This window comes from Dermacentor variabilis, chromosome 3, assembly GCF_050947875.1.
Source record: "Dermacentor variabilis isolate Ectoservices chromosome 3, ASM5094787v1, whole genome shotgun sequence".
Lineage (NCBI taxonomy): Eukaryota > Metazoa > Arthropoda > Arachnida > Ixodida > Ixodidae > Dermacentor > Dermacentor variabilis.
Genome location: NC_134570.1, coordinates 47147633 through 47164287, shown reverse-complemented (window position 1 = coordinate 47164287; position 16655 = coordinate 47147633). Strand labels below are relative to the sequence as shown.

The following is a 16655-nucleotide window of genomic DNA, read 5'->3' as shown; positions in this document are numbered from 1 at the left end:
GAAGTTTAGCAGAGTGATTGAAATGCGGGCGAACAGGTGTGGATTCATAGATTTGCCTGGGCAGTGCAATGCAACACTGAAAAAAAAAGAAAAAAAATTAGGGCAGGGCATGCCCTGCCCACTTGCTTTGTCCTTTATTTTACCTGTTTCGACATGCTGTTTAGGCAACACTACAAGGAGACTCAAGTTTAGTTTACCCTTTATTTTCTCTTGTAATAATCAACCCCTACTTAACACCTATAGTGCAGTTGCAAAAATGCGCCCTAAGAATAATAACCTTTTCCTCTGTTCATCACCCAAGTAGCGTTCTGTTTACTGACCTTTGTATTCATTCTTTCACGGCGTTAAGAAATTATAAGATCATTTGTTTAGTTCACAAAATACTCAACACCAACTTTCCCTTACCCAACACCATATTTAACTTCCCATGTGCAAACACCAGGCAAGCAACTAACTGTAACTTAAACCTTCCTTATTGCAGCAATGTATACGGTGAACAATTATTAGAGTTCTTTGGCGCTATAACTTGGAACACTGTGCCTGTGGAAATAAAAGTAACCAGAAATTTTGATCTTGTATGTAAACGCTTCTTGTCTAGCCAAACGTAATAGCTCTTCCTTAAAAAAAAAAAGGTACTTGTTCATGCAAATAATGTTCTTACTCATTGAGCAGATATGTATTTGGTTGACCTGTATGTGTAATTTTGTGTATTGGACCAGCTACTAGCCAGATAGGCTATCGGTCCAACTATATTTGTACACATTCCTTGACTTGTTTAAATAAAGCTCACTTTTTGATTGATTGAACCCCTAACCACAAAGTTTAAGACCTTTGAAAGAATACTTGATCAGTCTAAATTGAGTGATTGTTTTTCCTCAATATCCGTTGAAAGTAGTCCCAGAAGGGACCCCGAAAATGGAGTAAAGTAACTGCCGCAATAACCCAGTCCAGCCTCTGTACCCAGCATCGAAATTCTCCCGAGTCCACAAAGAAAGCATCCCTTCAAAACTGTGACATGAGACCCACCGTGATCTCCTGCTGGAGCTTCTTGGCACTGCGTTCCGCATCCTCCTTGAGTCTGATCATACGGGACTGCTCCTCAACCTTCTTGTGCAGTTGGCTGACGCGATCTTCCAGCTCTTGAATGCGCTTGCGTCGTTGCTCTGCTACCTTGTTTCCAGTCGCACTATAAATTGGCAACAAAGATCAACAACCAATTTTAATATGTCATCATTTACTGTCAGCCAATGTTTGGCGGGAACACACTGCTGGTAAATGTTGCCCATCACGAGAATGGGCACGCTTATGGTAGACTGAGGAGTCAAATAAGCTCCCGCAGGTACAGCTACTTTTGCTCAGCGAGGTGGTGTGGCTGTATCAATTTATTTAAGAAATACACCAAACAAGCTTGATGTTAAACCTGATACAGTATATACCCGAACCTAAGGCACACATTTTTTTCAAAGAAATTAAGCCTGGAAGTCACCCGCACGTTACAGCGGGATAGGAAACCAAAACCACGTTTGCGGCGCTGGCAACAGTCCACTGTCAGAGCCGTCAGAGGCAGCGTAATCACCATTACAAGATGGCGACAGAGCACATTTTCGTGAACGTTGCTGCGGGTTCATTTCGTGTTAAACTACGACCTATAGCGGCATTCTTGGGCAATCAGTGAAATTTTTCACAAACAGGTGCCAGACGCATTGGCTTAACCGGGTGCCAAGCTCACTATCTGTGCACAGTGCCGGGAACGCTGTCAGCCACACATGTCTTCGACAAGTCCAGTGCAGAGTCGGGTAAAATCCCATGAAAGTGACAGTTGTTATCTCTAGAAGTGATTGCTCAAGAATACTGTTCCTGTGTGCTGGGTATCTGCGGCCACTGAAGCACAAATGGTGACGACTGCCACATTCCCTATGAAAGCTCACTAAAATAAATTTTTGCTTCTGCGGCAGTAAATTGTGCACGTCTCGTTCTTTGAATTGAATGTGTGGCGTTTAGTGGCGCAAGGGCCAGGTACAGCCAAAGAGCGCCAAGCCAGTGTTGCTCTTCTGATTGCAAACGAATGAGTATGCTACATCTTTATTTTATACGTTGGCGGCAGGTTACATTCAGATGCACCTTTATTTTTTCAGTACCTGTGAAAATTGGGTGCACGTTAGATTCAAGTGCGTATAAGAATCAAGTAAACACAGTATGAAATCGAGTCTCTACAATTCATTAGACAACGTCAGCATCCTTGTTTCTGGTGTACAAAACCATCTCTTCTTAGTCAGAATGATATATAAAGGAGCTAAAACTTGCACAATCCTGACAGCTGCTAATCTATTGTAGTCGAAGTGTTGTAGCCCTAGCCGGAAGTGCATCACTATGGCTAGAAAGAACTCAAGGGGTCCACACAGCCCACACATGGGGTGGAGGTTTTATGGGCAAGCGTTAGCGATATCAGCATGACAGTCATGCAACATCAGTGCGAAGCTGTCGTCGAGTATGTCAGTTTAGAGAAGGCACAAGTGTGTTGCATGACCCCGGCACATTTCTTCATAGGTGCTCGTGCAGATAAGCCTTCCTGCAGGGTATCTAGTGCTAGGTTTATTGAAGAGAGGCCTTTGCTGATCAGGCCTCCCTAATATCAATGAGAAATTTATTTCATATGAAGTTTATACTATATTATGAATTGAATATTGTGTGATGCTACGTGTCCTGTACAGCCTTCAGTGAAATAGTGTCCCTTTGATAGAAAGATGTTAGGCAAGAAAAAGTAGTTTTGGCACTTCATATATTAGTGTGCTTTGTACTACCACAATGCTAATTATCTTTACTTTAGAGCTCAAAGAATAAGAGAGAGCATAAAAATTCCACATGAACTGCTAACGCAAACATGCAGCAACTAACCTTTTAGTGTTTTGCTGGCTTGATAGGATGGCAGAGAGGTCATCACGTTCTTTCTTGAGAGAAGCTATCTCACGCTCAAGATCACGCTTGGTTGCCTGTGTAAAACAAAGAAATGGACAAGAAATGTTATGAGATAAACGCAACTGATGAAGCACAGCTACACTTGCCAGCTTTTGCTTCAGTGCACAATGGGGGGCCACTAGTTTTACAGGGTACTTACAACTCTCCACGCTATTTCAAAAGCTTGAAAGCACGAACATAATGGGATAATGAATATATAACATGAGAGGGAGTGCCGATGGCCCTGAAAATAAAATGCAGTTAAACCTCGATATAATGAAGTCCGTAAAATTGGAAATTCACTTTGTTATGATGAATTTTGATATTTGAAAACGGAAGGAGACACAAAACTTTCCGTATTATTGGAAAATCTGAAAGAGCAACTTTTACTGAGGGGAAAAAAACATTTCGTAGAATTTGAGAGTCGACGACGAAAGATACGGTTGCGTGCCATGTCTGCGATATCTTCGTGTTGGCGGTGTGAAGCAAGACCAGCCACGCTTTCCCGTCCACTCCGTCCCCTGTGGTTGATAGTATCGCCGGCAGTGCGGGGAGCGAATGCTTCTCGCTTCAACGCGTCTCCAAACTCAAGGTTACGCAACCTCCTGCACTAAATGCACAGGAAGACACCGCATGATGCCATGCCGTCTCAGCGAGCTTGCCTAGTCTCTGCACGTGTCGCGCATTACCTCTAATACAGGGCTTGCAGGCTGCCTTGTACAACATTGTACAACATTGTACCGCTGAAGTGAAGATGTCATTGACACAGCTTGAAACCGTAGCGTATTTGCACGATTGTAAGTCGACCTATTTCTTAAAATTTGGAAATCTGAAGTGGGGGGTGAATTTACAATCGAAACCAAAACAAGGCACCGCAAGAAAAGCGAGACCAACAAGATATCAAGGGAGCTAAACGTAGTTACGATATTATGTTTGCTCTACGGCCCTACCTGTAGCTTTCCGCTATTCCATGCCTTTGTTCGCTTTCTAGAAGGGTCTTTCAACATTTTATTAATAGTTTTACAGCACATACGGCACTCATGGGGGGTTGTCGACAGTTCGTGGAAGTGCCGCTGTTCCATTTGCGGTGGCACCCTCAGAACAGCGGCGCTTGCGGGAAGTATCGATAGCTCATGGAAGAGCAGACACCGCTTACATGTTTCTCTTTCCGTGCAGCTCTAGTTTCATGCGGTCGATTTGACTGCCGGCCACGTGCTACTTCCGTGCTTCCTCAGTTGTCATGAGTGCTCCGATTCCACTAAACATTCCGGGCTCATCCACAGCAGCGTTCAAGAGGGCTGCCATCCTTTACACTGAAGAAACAAATAACTGCGCAGCGGGCCGCAAGTTTGACGTTTCTTAATGGGTGGTGCGAGAGTGGCGACTGCAGTGAAGCAAAATTTTAACCTGTGACGACAAGCTAAGAGGTTTCCGTGGGCCGAAGTCGGGATGCTTTCCGAAGCTGGAGGCCAAGCTTGTGGCGTACATCGCTGAAATGCGTGATCGGTCCCTGCCAGTGACGTACGACATGGTCATGATCTTCGATCAGGATCTTCGCCTTTTAAGGACTTGCTCTGCCATGATGAGTATTAGTGGCTGGCGGGAGAAGACCGCGACCTTACGCCAATCAGACATGTCAAAAGAGCCTCCCTGATGGCTGTGTATGGTTGGGTGCTTTCGGCGTGGACTTATGTATGTATGCAAATGCACTTATATATGCAAACGCGGAATTTCGCTGGACAACGGCGTGCTGTGGGACCATAGCAGCAATGACCATGGCAGCACTAGTGAGGACGAGTAGTCCAGTGACCATGCCAGCTACTAATAAATTTTCATTATGGAATGCGCCCGGGGGTATGCCCTTTATTTCCCCTGTCACACGCGATATGGGGGGGTCGACTTACATTCGAGTCAACTTACAATCGTGTAAACATGGTATCTTTCATTTCAAATTAAACAAAAATGAATTTTTTTTTCTCATCCAAACCTGTTTTTTCTGACTGCTCGATATTACAGACAATTTTGTGATCCCTTCAGTGCAAGAAAAATCTATCGGCAACTGTACTTATCTGTAAAAACAGTTGAGAAGGACGACATTTAGGCCATAGCAACAAAAAGCTGTTCGAGATTAACTACAATAGACATTAGCGTAAATAAATTTCCATTCTGAGAGCATAAACAGCAGACATATTTCCTATTGCCAGAATCAAAGGCTTGCTACAAAAAAACACAAACACTGCGGGCGCACTAGATTTAGGGGCACATTTAGGGGCGTCCAACACGAAAGTGGTAAGTTGATGTTGAACGTTACATTGAATGCATCACTGCTGTTGGTGTGCTTAGTACACGGAACACGAAGGGAGAGGTGTTTGCTTGAGGTGTTGTTGTGCACCACATTTCATAACCTCCGAGAGTGTTGAGCATTGTCATTGCCTCACATGGCACATCGAATTGTGGCAGAAGCATTAAACTTCGATTGAATTATGGGGCTGTACCTGCCAAAACCACAATTGGATTATGAGGCAAGCCGTAGTGGTGCACTCTGGGTTAATTTTGGCACTGTGGCGCTTCTTTAACGTGTCCCTAAATCAAAGTGCATGAGGATTTTTTATTTTGCCCCCATTGAAATGTGGCTGCCTTGGTCAAATCCACGACCTCGAGCAATGGCATAGCCGCAAAGCTATTGCGGCAGGCACTAAAGTGTTGATTTGATGTGCGACCACTTCGGTTGTGTCGCCTAAACCTCGTGGTGCACTTTAATTAATGTGGCTCTGCTTCTGCACGCCCTGCGTAAGTGTATAAGTTCTCCACTAGACATGTTTGCATAGTCTTTTTCAGAAATAGCAGAAATGCACTGTACCGTACCTTGAACTTATCCAGCGTTTCCTTGCCTTTTCACGTTACCTTTTCCCTATGCCACCCTCCCCTTGTATTTGTATGGGAATTGCGAGCGAAGAGTGGCAAGACTGTTATTCACTTGTATTGCGACTGCGTCGGTTGTACCCATTCCCTGCCCCCTCTCCCCTCCTCTCTTCCATTCTATCTAGCTTCCCTCTGGAACTTCCCCGTTGGTAGAAAGGTAAGCGCTTACTGTAAGCTGTCAAGAGGCTAATGTGGCGACCAACCGGGAGCTCCAGAGGGCATTGTGCACATTCGACGCGGTGCGGTCCAAACGAGTTGCTCGCGGCTCTTTTCTTCTCTGCCACACTTCTTCCACGTATATACACGCTCTGAACCACCCCCCCGACGCAGTATGCCGAACAGCAGCAGCAGCAGTGGGAAAGTCGCAGGAAAAGGCAAACAAACCTTTTGCTTTAATAAAGCACGCGCACAGGTGAACACACTAACCTCATACTGCAGCTTCACGACCTCAAGGTGCTGGTCATTCATGGACATCTTGCTGGCGAGCTCCTCCTTGGCTTGTAGCACTCGGTTGAGATCTTCAAGCTCTTTGCTCAGTGCGGCGCGTCGCATAGTCGCCTCCAGACGCGACTGATTGAGCAGAAACGTTTTCTGCATCTGTTCGGCAGAGCCCTTCGCAGTACTCTCGCCGAGGGACGTGTCTGAACCTTCCTCCTCGATGGTCGTCATCTCCCTGTCATCTTCTGCAGGTGGCTTGTCAACCTGAACAAGATAAAAAAGGGACTCGCTCGTTAAACAGCTTCCAAGTTCGCTCGCCACCGAAAACCCACAAGCTGAACGGTAGAGGCAGTCACACATGTACAGTCACCCACAGGAGTTTACAGGGCACAGTAGGTGCGAAGAAGCCAAATTCCAGCAACAAATTTGAAATTTCAACCTGAAGCAGTTTGAGACTTGCACAGCGATCTATTAAAAGTACAAGAATTCACATTTGTTGTGGAACCACTGTCGCGTAAGATCTGCATGGCCGTCGCACTGTGTGTGAAGGACCACTCAATATACTCACTAAAATGGCTATAGTATACTTCATTTCAGATGAAACAGGCAAAACTGTTAGCGATTGCACTACTTTTCAGTATGCCTGAATTTTAAACTAATATTGTGGATCAGGTACAATAATTGCTTTACCAATTAAAGTTACTATTTTATTAATTATTACGTCTAAGAATTTGCGTACTAAAACTTATTCACTATGAAACAAACGGAGTGACAATTTTACAATTTCTCTGTATAGCTTACACTGTGCATCATCCACATTCCTGATGAAATCACACTGCGCTACATATTGGAAGAAATATACAACGATATTATACAACATTAGTTGCATAATATGCATGCAACAACTAACGTATGCAAAATTAGTTGCACACTACAGTTATAATGCATGAAGTGATCCTTTATAAGAATTTACAGTTCTTTACAAAATTAATGGCAACAGGTACCTGTGACCGCATAACCAGCATAGGTATTGTGGCAAGGCCTGCAATGTAGGAAAAGGAGCTAGAGTCAATTACTGAATTTTCGGACATGCCCGATAATTTGAGCGCCTTCATGGCATTACCATGCACACCATAGAGCCAATGTATGAGAACGCTTGAAATTTCAGAACTAGAAAACTTTATCAGATTTTTCAGACATTTTGCTGTGACTGCAGGTCCAAAACAGCATTAACCAAAGCCATCACTGTCGCCATTTTTATTGTCTTGCTGCCTAGAACCAGTGCTCTTGTACGCCGATTCACTGGCAGCTGCAGTCACTGCTGTGGCAATGTTGCAGCCTAGCTGCTTTTAACATTAGGTACCAAGCTTCCTGCTCGGTTCCGTATTTTTCACAGAAAGTATTCGGTGCTGTAAAAAATGGTGTTGACTGTCATTCTCGCCGATGAGCTTTGAAGAGCTAAAAGCACGACAAGATCAAATGTTGCACAATGCCAGTGTCAAAAAGTCAGCTTTGCCGCAATATATATATGTTTCGCGATGAAGCTTACGCACTGTATTGCAGTGAAGCATACCAAGAGTGGAAAGGGGCCACTGTTACGGGACACAATATGCAGTCCTTAATTAAACACGCATTCACCCCCCCCCACCTTCTGTCACATTACGAGCACCAATACACCTAATATGTGTACTGGCAGGCCTTCAGAGTAATTTCACATGTGCCTCTAGTGATTTGAGCTCTTGGGAGCAGTAAAAGGCATGCATTCATTTTTTTTGGATTGCATGATTTTTCGGACGCATTCCGACCCCTAGGAGGTCCAAAATATCAGACAGTGACTTTGTATGTGAAAGGGGAAACAACAACAGCTCACATACTAGCGGATGTGGTACACGCTGCTTACCTTAAGCTGAGATTCAATTCATGACTAAGGTTTAACTAATGACTATCCGTAGCAGAATTGCAGTTCTAGACTTTTGTTGACCTCTCACAACTGAGAACTGAGGGAAACAAACATAGTCAGTCTATTATGGGTTAGTCGGTCCATATTTTTGAAACAGAAGTTAGTGAATACGATGTGTACACGGAGAAAAGTCGGATGGGCCACACTTTGGGCTCCAAACTACAATTAGTCGGTCCAAGTACAGTGCTTGTCCCATTCACTTTGCTCGGTGTATTTTTCATTTGCTTTAACCACTGCTTCTCAAATGTGATGAAAGCAGGGCAATAGAACACCAGAATAGTGAAAACCAAGTCAAGTTTGACCTCACCTTGAAAAGTGACTCACTCAGCTTGCGCCTTTTCTGTTCACCAGCCTAGAAAAAAAGAAGAAGAAGAAGAAGAAGAAGAAGAAGAAGAAGAAGAAGAAGAAGAAGAAGAAAAACCAGACAATTGCTTCCTTTATGCAAAGGCAACGTGATTACTACTGTATTTATTTTCCCTGCAAGATAAATACTAGGTAAATGGAGATGGCGTCTTCTAGCCGTCTACATTTAGTACAGTGTTTATTATTCACTTGCACTACAAGCCTTTTCCAGGCTTTTAAAGGGACACTAAAGGCAAATATTAAGTCAAGCTAAGGTGATAGGTTAGTGCTCTAGAACCTCTAAGGCGCCAATATTATGGTGAACAGAGCCTTAGTAATCGAGAAATTGAGGTAAATGCAGGACACGATTAGAGATTTCCGTGGGACATTCAAGTACTTGCCCGATGACGAAAGCACTCCTCAGTTAAATTCTGGCACCAGTACTCAACCACTCGTTGCAGAAAACATCCTTGTATTGAACTATAAGATGAAATAAAATGCTACTTGTCCAATTCTATTTCATTTTTAGAAAACACAACTAACTGAATTTACCCTTGACGACGACGCGGGCAGTCGAAACGTTTAGTTTTCTCTCGACTCTGCGCCGTCCACGCTTTCGCATTTCAGTACTTCCGTTATTGCGTAGTCCTGCGCTGGTTTTTGTGGGCTTGCGAAACTAGCACAAACTGTGAGTAGCAGAGAATTTAACTTCCATGTGATGTCGCGGGATGCCCAAACAGTCTACGCCACTTGACCAAAAAGCAGCTGCAGCGCCGAATTCACCGCTGTCTTTGCTCAGTACCGCCGTCTGTCAGGCATCGTTTTACTCACCGACGGCAGCAAAGGGCAGTGGTGGCGTATGCAACGTCACCACTCCCCCGGTCAGATGGTGGGAGATTTGAATTTTGAAAAAGGTATTCGGATTCTTCAGATGCAATCTTCTCGTATTGTAAGTATTTTCTTGGCACGAAACAAGCGTAGTGAGGTTTTTGGAGTGGTATTTAAACAGTCCACGCCGACTTAGTATTTGCCTTTAGTATCCCTTTAAAGGCAGCAGGTACGGACACACAAAGCAATAATCATAACATGAATTGTAAAAAAAAAGAAAAGCAAGCAAAACAAGTTACCAAGCTCATGCTATGCCTGAATCTTTTCTAGTCTGAACACTATTTTATCCACTGCCGCCGTCTACCATGTCTATCCCTTGCATTCATTGTTTGAACTCCGGTATTGAAAATGCTACTCATATCAAAGATGCGAGATGCGAATGCAGATGCCAAATACATTTTTGAGAATTTGGCTAGAATGTGAAAATTGGCGCTCAAGGACAAGGAGTGCACACAAACTCATTAGTCACTGTGTCAGTGCGACGGAAACAAGGAACAAACGCAGGACTCACCGAGAACTCCATTATGGAGTTTTGAAGGTCCCTCAGGAGGCTGGTTGCGTGATCACCATCGGCTTCACCAAGGTGACTGCCGCTGTCATGAAAAATAGAAATTACACAACACGATCATCTCTGTGATGCAGGCAGCGATGATAAAATGTTATGAAAAGCCAAGCAAATTGAAATATTATTGCTATCCTAATCAAGATAAAACAACTGTTTCACGATTGTTGCCAAGCGCCAACAATGGGTAATTTGAAAACAAAAAATCATGGATACACAGCAGTGGCAGAAATGATAACGTGTGCGAGGATTGCCAGAGGAGTACTACACATTGTTTGGCTTGCTCGCGTGAGTTCGAGTCCCATGCTTGTCACCACTGAAGCTTAGGTAATGGACTGAAACAATCGCATGACTGTTTCATTGCTGCATCATTGCCATGACTGGAAATGATAAGTAGCAATGCGGCACATGTCAGCGGTACTGCGTGTGCGATACATCACCTCAGTACGTGTGCTCAGCGACACTGCACGTGTCTTGATCATTCACAAGAAATTCAACAGCCCTGTGGCGTTTTGTTGCTATGTACAATCGAGTGCAAAAGTTTAAGAACCACACAGTTGACCCTAAATTTCTTTCTTCTTCTCAGCGAAGACGTAAAGGCTGAAATCAAGCGTACTGCCCACGTGCGCCTGCTTGACCAGCGCAATGCTTTTATAGAATCTTACGTTGATGGGCTGTGCTAGATTTTTTTTTTTTTGCATATTCCGTGGTCTCTAGACTTTTGTACTCGACTGTACACATCACACCTTCACCTCCACCGTCACCAATGTGCACGCCTGCCTTGTAGTAACAACAAATGCCTGCCAACTTGCTCAACTTTCAGTCGTTCTAAATATTCTTTCAGAACTATATCTTTTATGGCACTGCAAAACTTAACTTGCTAATACAGCTGAACTTTCCCTTTAGCGTCTATTTAAGCTAGGCATCAAATCAAAATTATGCTCACACCACACAAAGTCACGAAGATAGAAGCAGTGGAACACAATCTGGTTAGCCCTAATTCGCTCATGTTTCATTTGTCCACGACAGTACCATATAATAAATACAGATAGAGCATGTTTCACAGATCGCTATGTCATAACAGCAAACATCCTGCTGAAGTGGAATTTATGTTGCCTTACGAACAATAATGGAGAAACCACATAAACAGGAGTCAGCGTTACAGCTCTTCCTTTTTAACCAAGAAAGTAGGTGAAGTAAACCATACTTACTCTATCTTTTCGGACAGTTGAGTAACAAGCTCCTTCAGCTTCTGGACCTCAAGCTCAGTCTGAAAGACAAAACAATATATAAGCATGAATTGATTAAAAAAGTTCAAGGACGATAACAAATCTAGGCTTGCAAGACTCTTGGGAGGAGAGGGGGTTAAATTAAAGGAGGCACTAATAGGCAAATGTTGAGAGGTTTTCCTAGTTGCAATTTTTTTTTCACATCTCGTTTAAAAAATTTGGTCAGGTTCGGCACAAGTATGGCTGCGACGACTATAAGTACGTTAACCATGTTTTTTATTCAAGAACAAACATAAGCATCTCAATTTAGTTATCTATGTACTCATGGATAACTATAACTGCATTCTTTCTACTACAGTTATACAATGCGCATTCACAACTCAATCATTGTGGTGTTACAAATTTACTTTACATCACTGCCTCTTCTCACAGCAACACTTCCCGTTTCTTTGCACTGTAAAGTTGAGTAGGCTCACAGCTATTTGCCAGAGACTTGCTGTTTCACGTCATTGTTCTTGTTCAAAAGGCAGCATGACTTAATTAAACGTACTTCTCAACACAGAATTTTAACACTGCACTTACAATGATGAGCCGTTCAGAGTTCTCGCCAAGCTGGTCAAGTGCACGGTGAAGCTCCCCGCTCAAACGCTGATTTTCGTTCTCGAGTTCTGCATTGCGTGACAGCACCAATGCCAGGTCTTTCTTAGATTCACCACCATCTCCCCCGGACTCGTCACCTCCGGGCTGGTCTCCTCCATCACCTTGCAGAGTCCGGCATCTCATCAGCTCAATCCTTGCTTCCTGGAGCTGCAGGTCAGCATAAGCAAGAAAATACCTTACAAGGGAGACAATGAAACGGAAGGTTTTGATGACGTATCTGCTAACGTTCTAGGCTAGAGATTTCAGTGTTGCAACAGTAGTTGAGGATGGTTGGTGTGGGAGTTTGGGGGAGGGCAATGTCATTTAGAATAGCTAAGGCAAAGGAAAGCTGCCTCCAAATTATGATCGACAAATGCTGTTAGGCTTATCTTGCGAAGGTTGAGATAATATGAAACTTCCACAGCTGTAGCATCCCTAGAATATCCCTACAGGAGCGATAACACATCTCTTGGCCCGTCCATAAATGGAAAACTCCAAAAAATGCATAAGAAGACTGGCCGACCCGTGTGCCAGACTTATTAACTTATTTATGCTGAAATGTGATGAACAACAGACATCTCTTGCTTTTTCACATTTATACATTTCCCTAATTATGTCAGCAACCTCAAGATGTGTAGTCTTGTTTTTCATACGTCTGCTTTTGTCCATTTATTGTTTATTGTTAAGAACATTAACTCCTTTAAGTTTTGGAAGAGCTCTGCTACTCCAAGCCCTCGCATCTCCAAGGTGGTCAGGACGAGTGCTGCTCGTCCTTGCAGCAATTGTTCTCTCCGTGAGTGTTTTGCAGGAGAGACACTCGTCGGCAGCTTGATTTGTGTTTAGGTTGGCATTTCGCAGCACGTGCCTGGTTATTTCTTCTACATCTGGAGCATGTTTATCATGCAGCAACCGGTATTTCCAAATGGCGTCCGACGGAGGCAACGTGTGTGTCGCCAGTCCGTCTTCCGGAAAAAGGGGGCATTTCTTCGTCGTCTTCCTATGATGATGGTTCAGACACCGAGGTCTACATCACTGTAGGAAGCGAAGGCAAAAGTGATGATGGCTGAGTTTAGCAGCTCCTTGGATGAAGAAGACAAAGGCAAGCTTGCAGGACGACATCACAAGTTTGTGTCTGGACTAGGATTGATGTGAACAGCGTTTCGCTCCACTGTATCTTTCTTTTCTGTACTCCGCAAGAAGTTTACCGTAAGCTCACCAGCTGAATTATACCGAGTGTTTTCTAGAAGAGCTGATTTTCACGATAGGCGATGAAATAAATCAAAATGCTCAAAATAAGAATACTCAAATGCTCAAGACTGCGTAATCCCTATTTCTGAGCTGTACCACACTCTGCTAAAGCTCCCTTAGCCAAACAACATTCTGTTAGCATGAGAAGCTAATGTGATAAAGACAAAAAAATTCCCTTTCACAATTTTTGTTGATTACTAGAAGGTGGTTGGTGCACTTGTACTATGGCATAGAATAAACTTCAGTAACCAACTTTTATTCATTCTATGGGTCAATTATGTTTTGCTGGCTCAAAAAACTACTCTTTATGACAAGGTTTTTGCAAGCAGCAATTAAAAAATAAGAATTCCGGGTAAGAAATTTTTGGATAAAACAAAACAGTTAAGGGTTAAACCGTTGCACACATAGAAGGGTGACTTGCCTGCTGACGAAGCTGAGCAACCTCAGCCTGCACTGGATCGATGTTCACAATAGGCTTATTCTTTATCTTCCTTGCCCGGTCTGCATACCGCAGCGTGTTCAAGGTTTCCTCCAAGTTACTATCTGCTGGGCTAACACAGGCAATCATCACAGTGTGGCTGTTGCCTCCCAAGGAATCTAAACAAATGGATTTGGAAGAAACATAACTCCAAGAAATCATGCGTTGTCATGGTGTAGTTATGGCACACAAGCAGAAACACTATCTCAAACAATGAATTAGATAAGTAGGACTGTTTTAGAAGGTAGACTTGTGCCCACAAAGCAAGGAGAGAATTGCATGTTAATCACAGCAGCGAGCATGATCAGCAGTTGTCAAACCTAAACTGTGGAGTCCAGCCGCTGTGTACACATCTGTCATTGTACTTCTATATTCAAAAGCCGATAGTGGTGCTCAGGTTAGTTGAAGTATGTACTACGGCACTTGCGACTAGTGTATGACCTGATTAGGATAAGCCCATCCAGCAATTTAAATGATGACAGCGTTCACATTCTGGTAGAGCAAGGACATTTTTTCCTAAAAGCAATAACATGACATTGATGCTTTAGGGAAAGTGACCTCCAGCCAAAAGTAAAACAGTGCAAGCACAGTAGTAATATTTAAACGCTTAAATGGTTCTTTACAGTACCGTGCACCTCATTCTTTCATACAGAAATACAACTTTCTCTCATTTGGAAAAACAAAGATTTACTCCCAATAGACTAAAAATGCAATAAATAAAAAAAGTCGCAGTTTCGCCCGAAAGGCAAAGCATTGATTGTGATAGCAAATTAGTAGACAGCTGTACGAAAAGTAAGGGTCGTTGTCTTATAGGCCATAGAAACTTTTAAACACTCGCTTACTATGGTGGTAACACTCGCGTAAGCAAACATGAACACGTCTCGCGCAATGAAAGCGGAAACTCTCTATCAGCGGTAGCAGCAAGCGAATCACGGAGCAAATCGACCTTTGTGTCACCTTTTGCTTCAACGCGAACTAAGCGACAAGAGCACAATGCGGCGTGCCTAGATGCGCAGACACTGTCTCCATCGCATATTGCTTTCAAGATAGGCGCCATGTGGCCGCGCCGTACGTAGCAGCCTCCGTAGTAGAATGCGTCTCCTGCACGCAAGTTTCGGTAACTCCGAACGCCCGTGATGCGGCCCGATTTCCATCAGTCTCCGCACACATGATCACTTTCCTTTTAATTATGGCATTGTGATGAAGTCGGCATGTCTTTGCAGTCGGCACTTCCATGCTGATAACGCAAATGCAGAAAACGGGAACACAAGACGGTGCAACACATACTGTGTTGCACATACAGTGCAACACAGTATGTGCAACACAGACATACGGTGCATATTGAGGAAGCTACGGCAGCTAAAGTCAGATACAGCTAAAGTCAGATACAAATTAAGTCTGCAGTGAAGCCCTGTCCACGCCCTCATAACCGCTAGCCACTGTACCTTCGCGAGGCTGCAAATGGTTCGTGCTTCAAACTTTCCCTGTTACCTAAATAAGGCGTTAACCACAAAAATAATGTTATACGTTCGTAATTTTATACGTTTTCATTAGTCTATTATAGTGGAACGCTGAAAGCCTAATTATTTATTGAACTGAAATAAAACGCTTGCTTCACTGCAATTATTTACTGTCAAGTTTCACTTCAGTTGGTAGTGAAGTTTCACAAGTAAAACGGGCTTGGCAATGAAGTAACCTGTGCCGAGGACTTTTGAAGAGTGAAATGCTCAGACTCCGTACACTTTCTCCATGTCTGTTGCACACCTCATCGTTTCCACTGATGAAAAGACTTTGCAAGAACAGCAGATGCTTCGAAGGTATCAAGTGCGACGCCATTTTGAAGATATCGCATGACGATAATTTTGTTTGCTTCTGTGATTGGCTATCGGAGAAACAATGCCTTGCATTCTGTGAGCCTTGGTTGCCAACTGCTGTTTCTTTAAGCTGTATCCTACTGTGGGCTCGAAGCGCATACGAGGCCCGATGTGGTAACACAGATTTAGGGCCGCACTTGGTTCAAACGCACACACAATTTTTGGACCTGTTTCATCGGAAAAAACAGTGCGCGTTATATTCGAGCAAATACATTAGCTTAAGGGAAAACTGCCTCTGAATGGTCCACATACTTTTCGTTAAATTTGAACCGCCCACCCTCGAGCAGGTAGTGGTGACATTGCATACGCCATCACCGCCTTTTACTCCCATTAGTGAGCAAAATGGAGCCAAACAGACAGCACTATGGTTTGCTGTGCAAAACGCAAACATGCTGCCGTGGAGAAACCGAGCAAAGAGTTGGATTCACTGCTGCAGCTGCTTTTGGTTAAGCGGCACGGACCGTTTAGGAATTCCACGACATCACACAGACGTGGTATTCTCTGCTTCTTGCAGTTTGTGAGAGTTTCACAAGTGAGCAAAACCAGTGAAGCACTATGCAAAAACGAAACTAGTGAAATGCAAAAGTGAGGGCGGCACAGAGTGGCAAAAGCAGCCTTTTGACTGTACGCATCGTTGTCAAGTTGTCAATGAGTTTTTTATAAAAATCTAATGGAGCTGGACAAGTAGCATTTTTTTTTTTCCGTCTTGTACTGCAATGCACTTATCTTTTTATCACAAACGGTTGGGTACTCATGACAATTTAAAATTAGGAGTGCCTTCGTCATCAGGCTAGTACTTGAATGCCCCGGGGGAGTCTAATCGTATCCTGCATTTGCCTCAACTTCTCGATTACTGAGCTCTGTTCGCGTTAATATTGACGGCTTATACGTTCTCAAGCACTAACCTATCAGTTTAGCTCGACTTAATATTTACCTTTAGTATCCCTTTAAGCACAGTGGAGCCACAACTAAACCACGATTTCTTCAGCAATACATCTCTCATGGGTGACATCACAATTCATGTGACAATTGAAATTTTTAGCTTATTTGATGCATGTTACCTGTCGCGACATACCGAGTTACCGCCCATGCAGACAAGTCACAACGCTAATAAGGACAT

General features: G+C 43.5%; 1 protein-coding gene across 2 annotated transcripts in view; it reads right to left on the bottom strand.

Moving 5' to 3' along the window:
* Positions 1-16655, bottom strand: part of Klp3A (kinesin-like protein 3A) — a 62529-nt gene that overhangs the window by 30926 nt on the left and 14948 nt on the right. For both annotated transcript variants that reach the window (XM_075684944.1, XM_075684943.1), the window contains exons 7-14: positions 13605-13780; positions 11879-12103; positions 11279-11337; positions 10017-10098; positions 8583-8627; positions 6304-6579; positions 2896-2990; positions 1027-1186 (exon numbers count right to left, since the gene is read on the bottom strand). In XM_075684944.1, the coding sequence (XP_075541059.1) occupies positions 1027-1186; positions 2896-2990; positions 6304-6579; positions 8583-8627; positions 10017-10098; positions 11279-11337; positions 11879-12103; positions 13605-13780 (1118 nt within the window). The remainder of the gene's footprint in view (positions 1-1026; positions 1187-2895; positions 2991-6303; positions 6580-8582; positions 8628-10016; positions 10099-11278; positions 11338-11878; positions 12104-13604; positions 13781-16655) is intronic.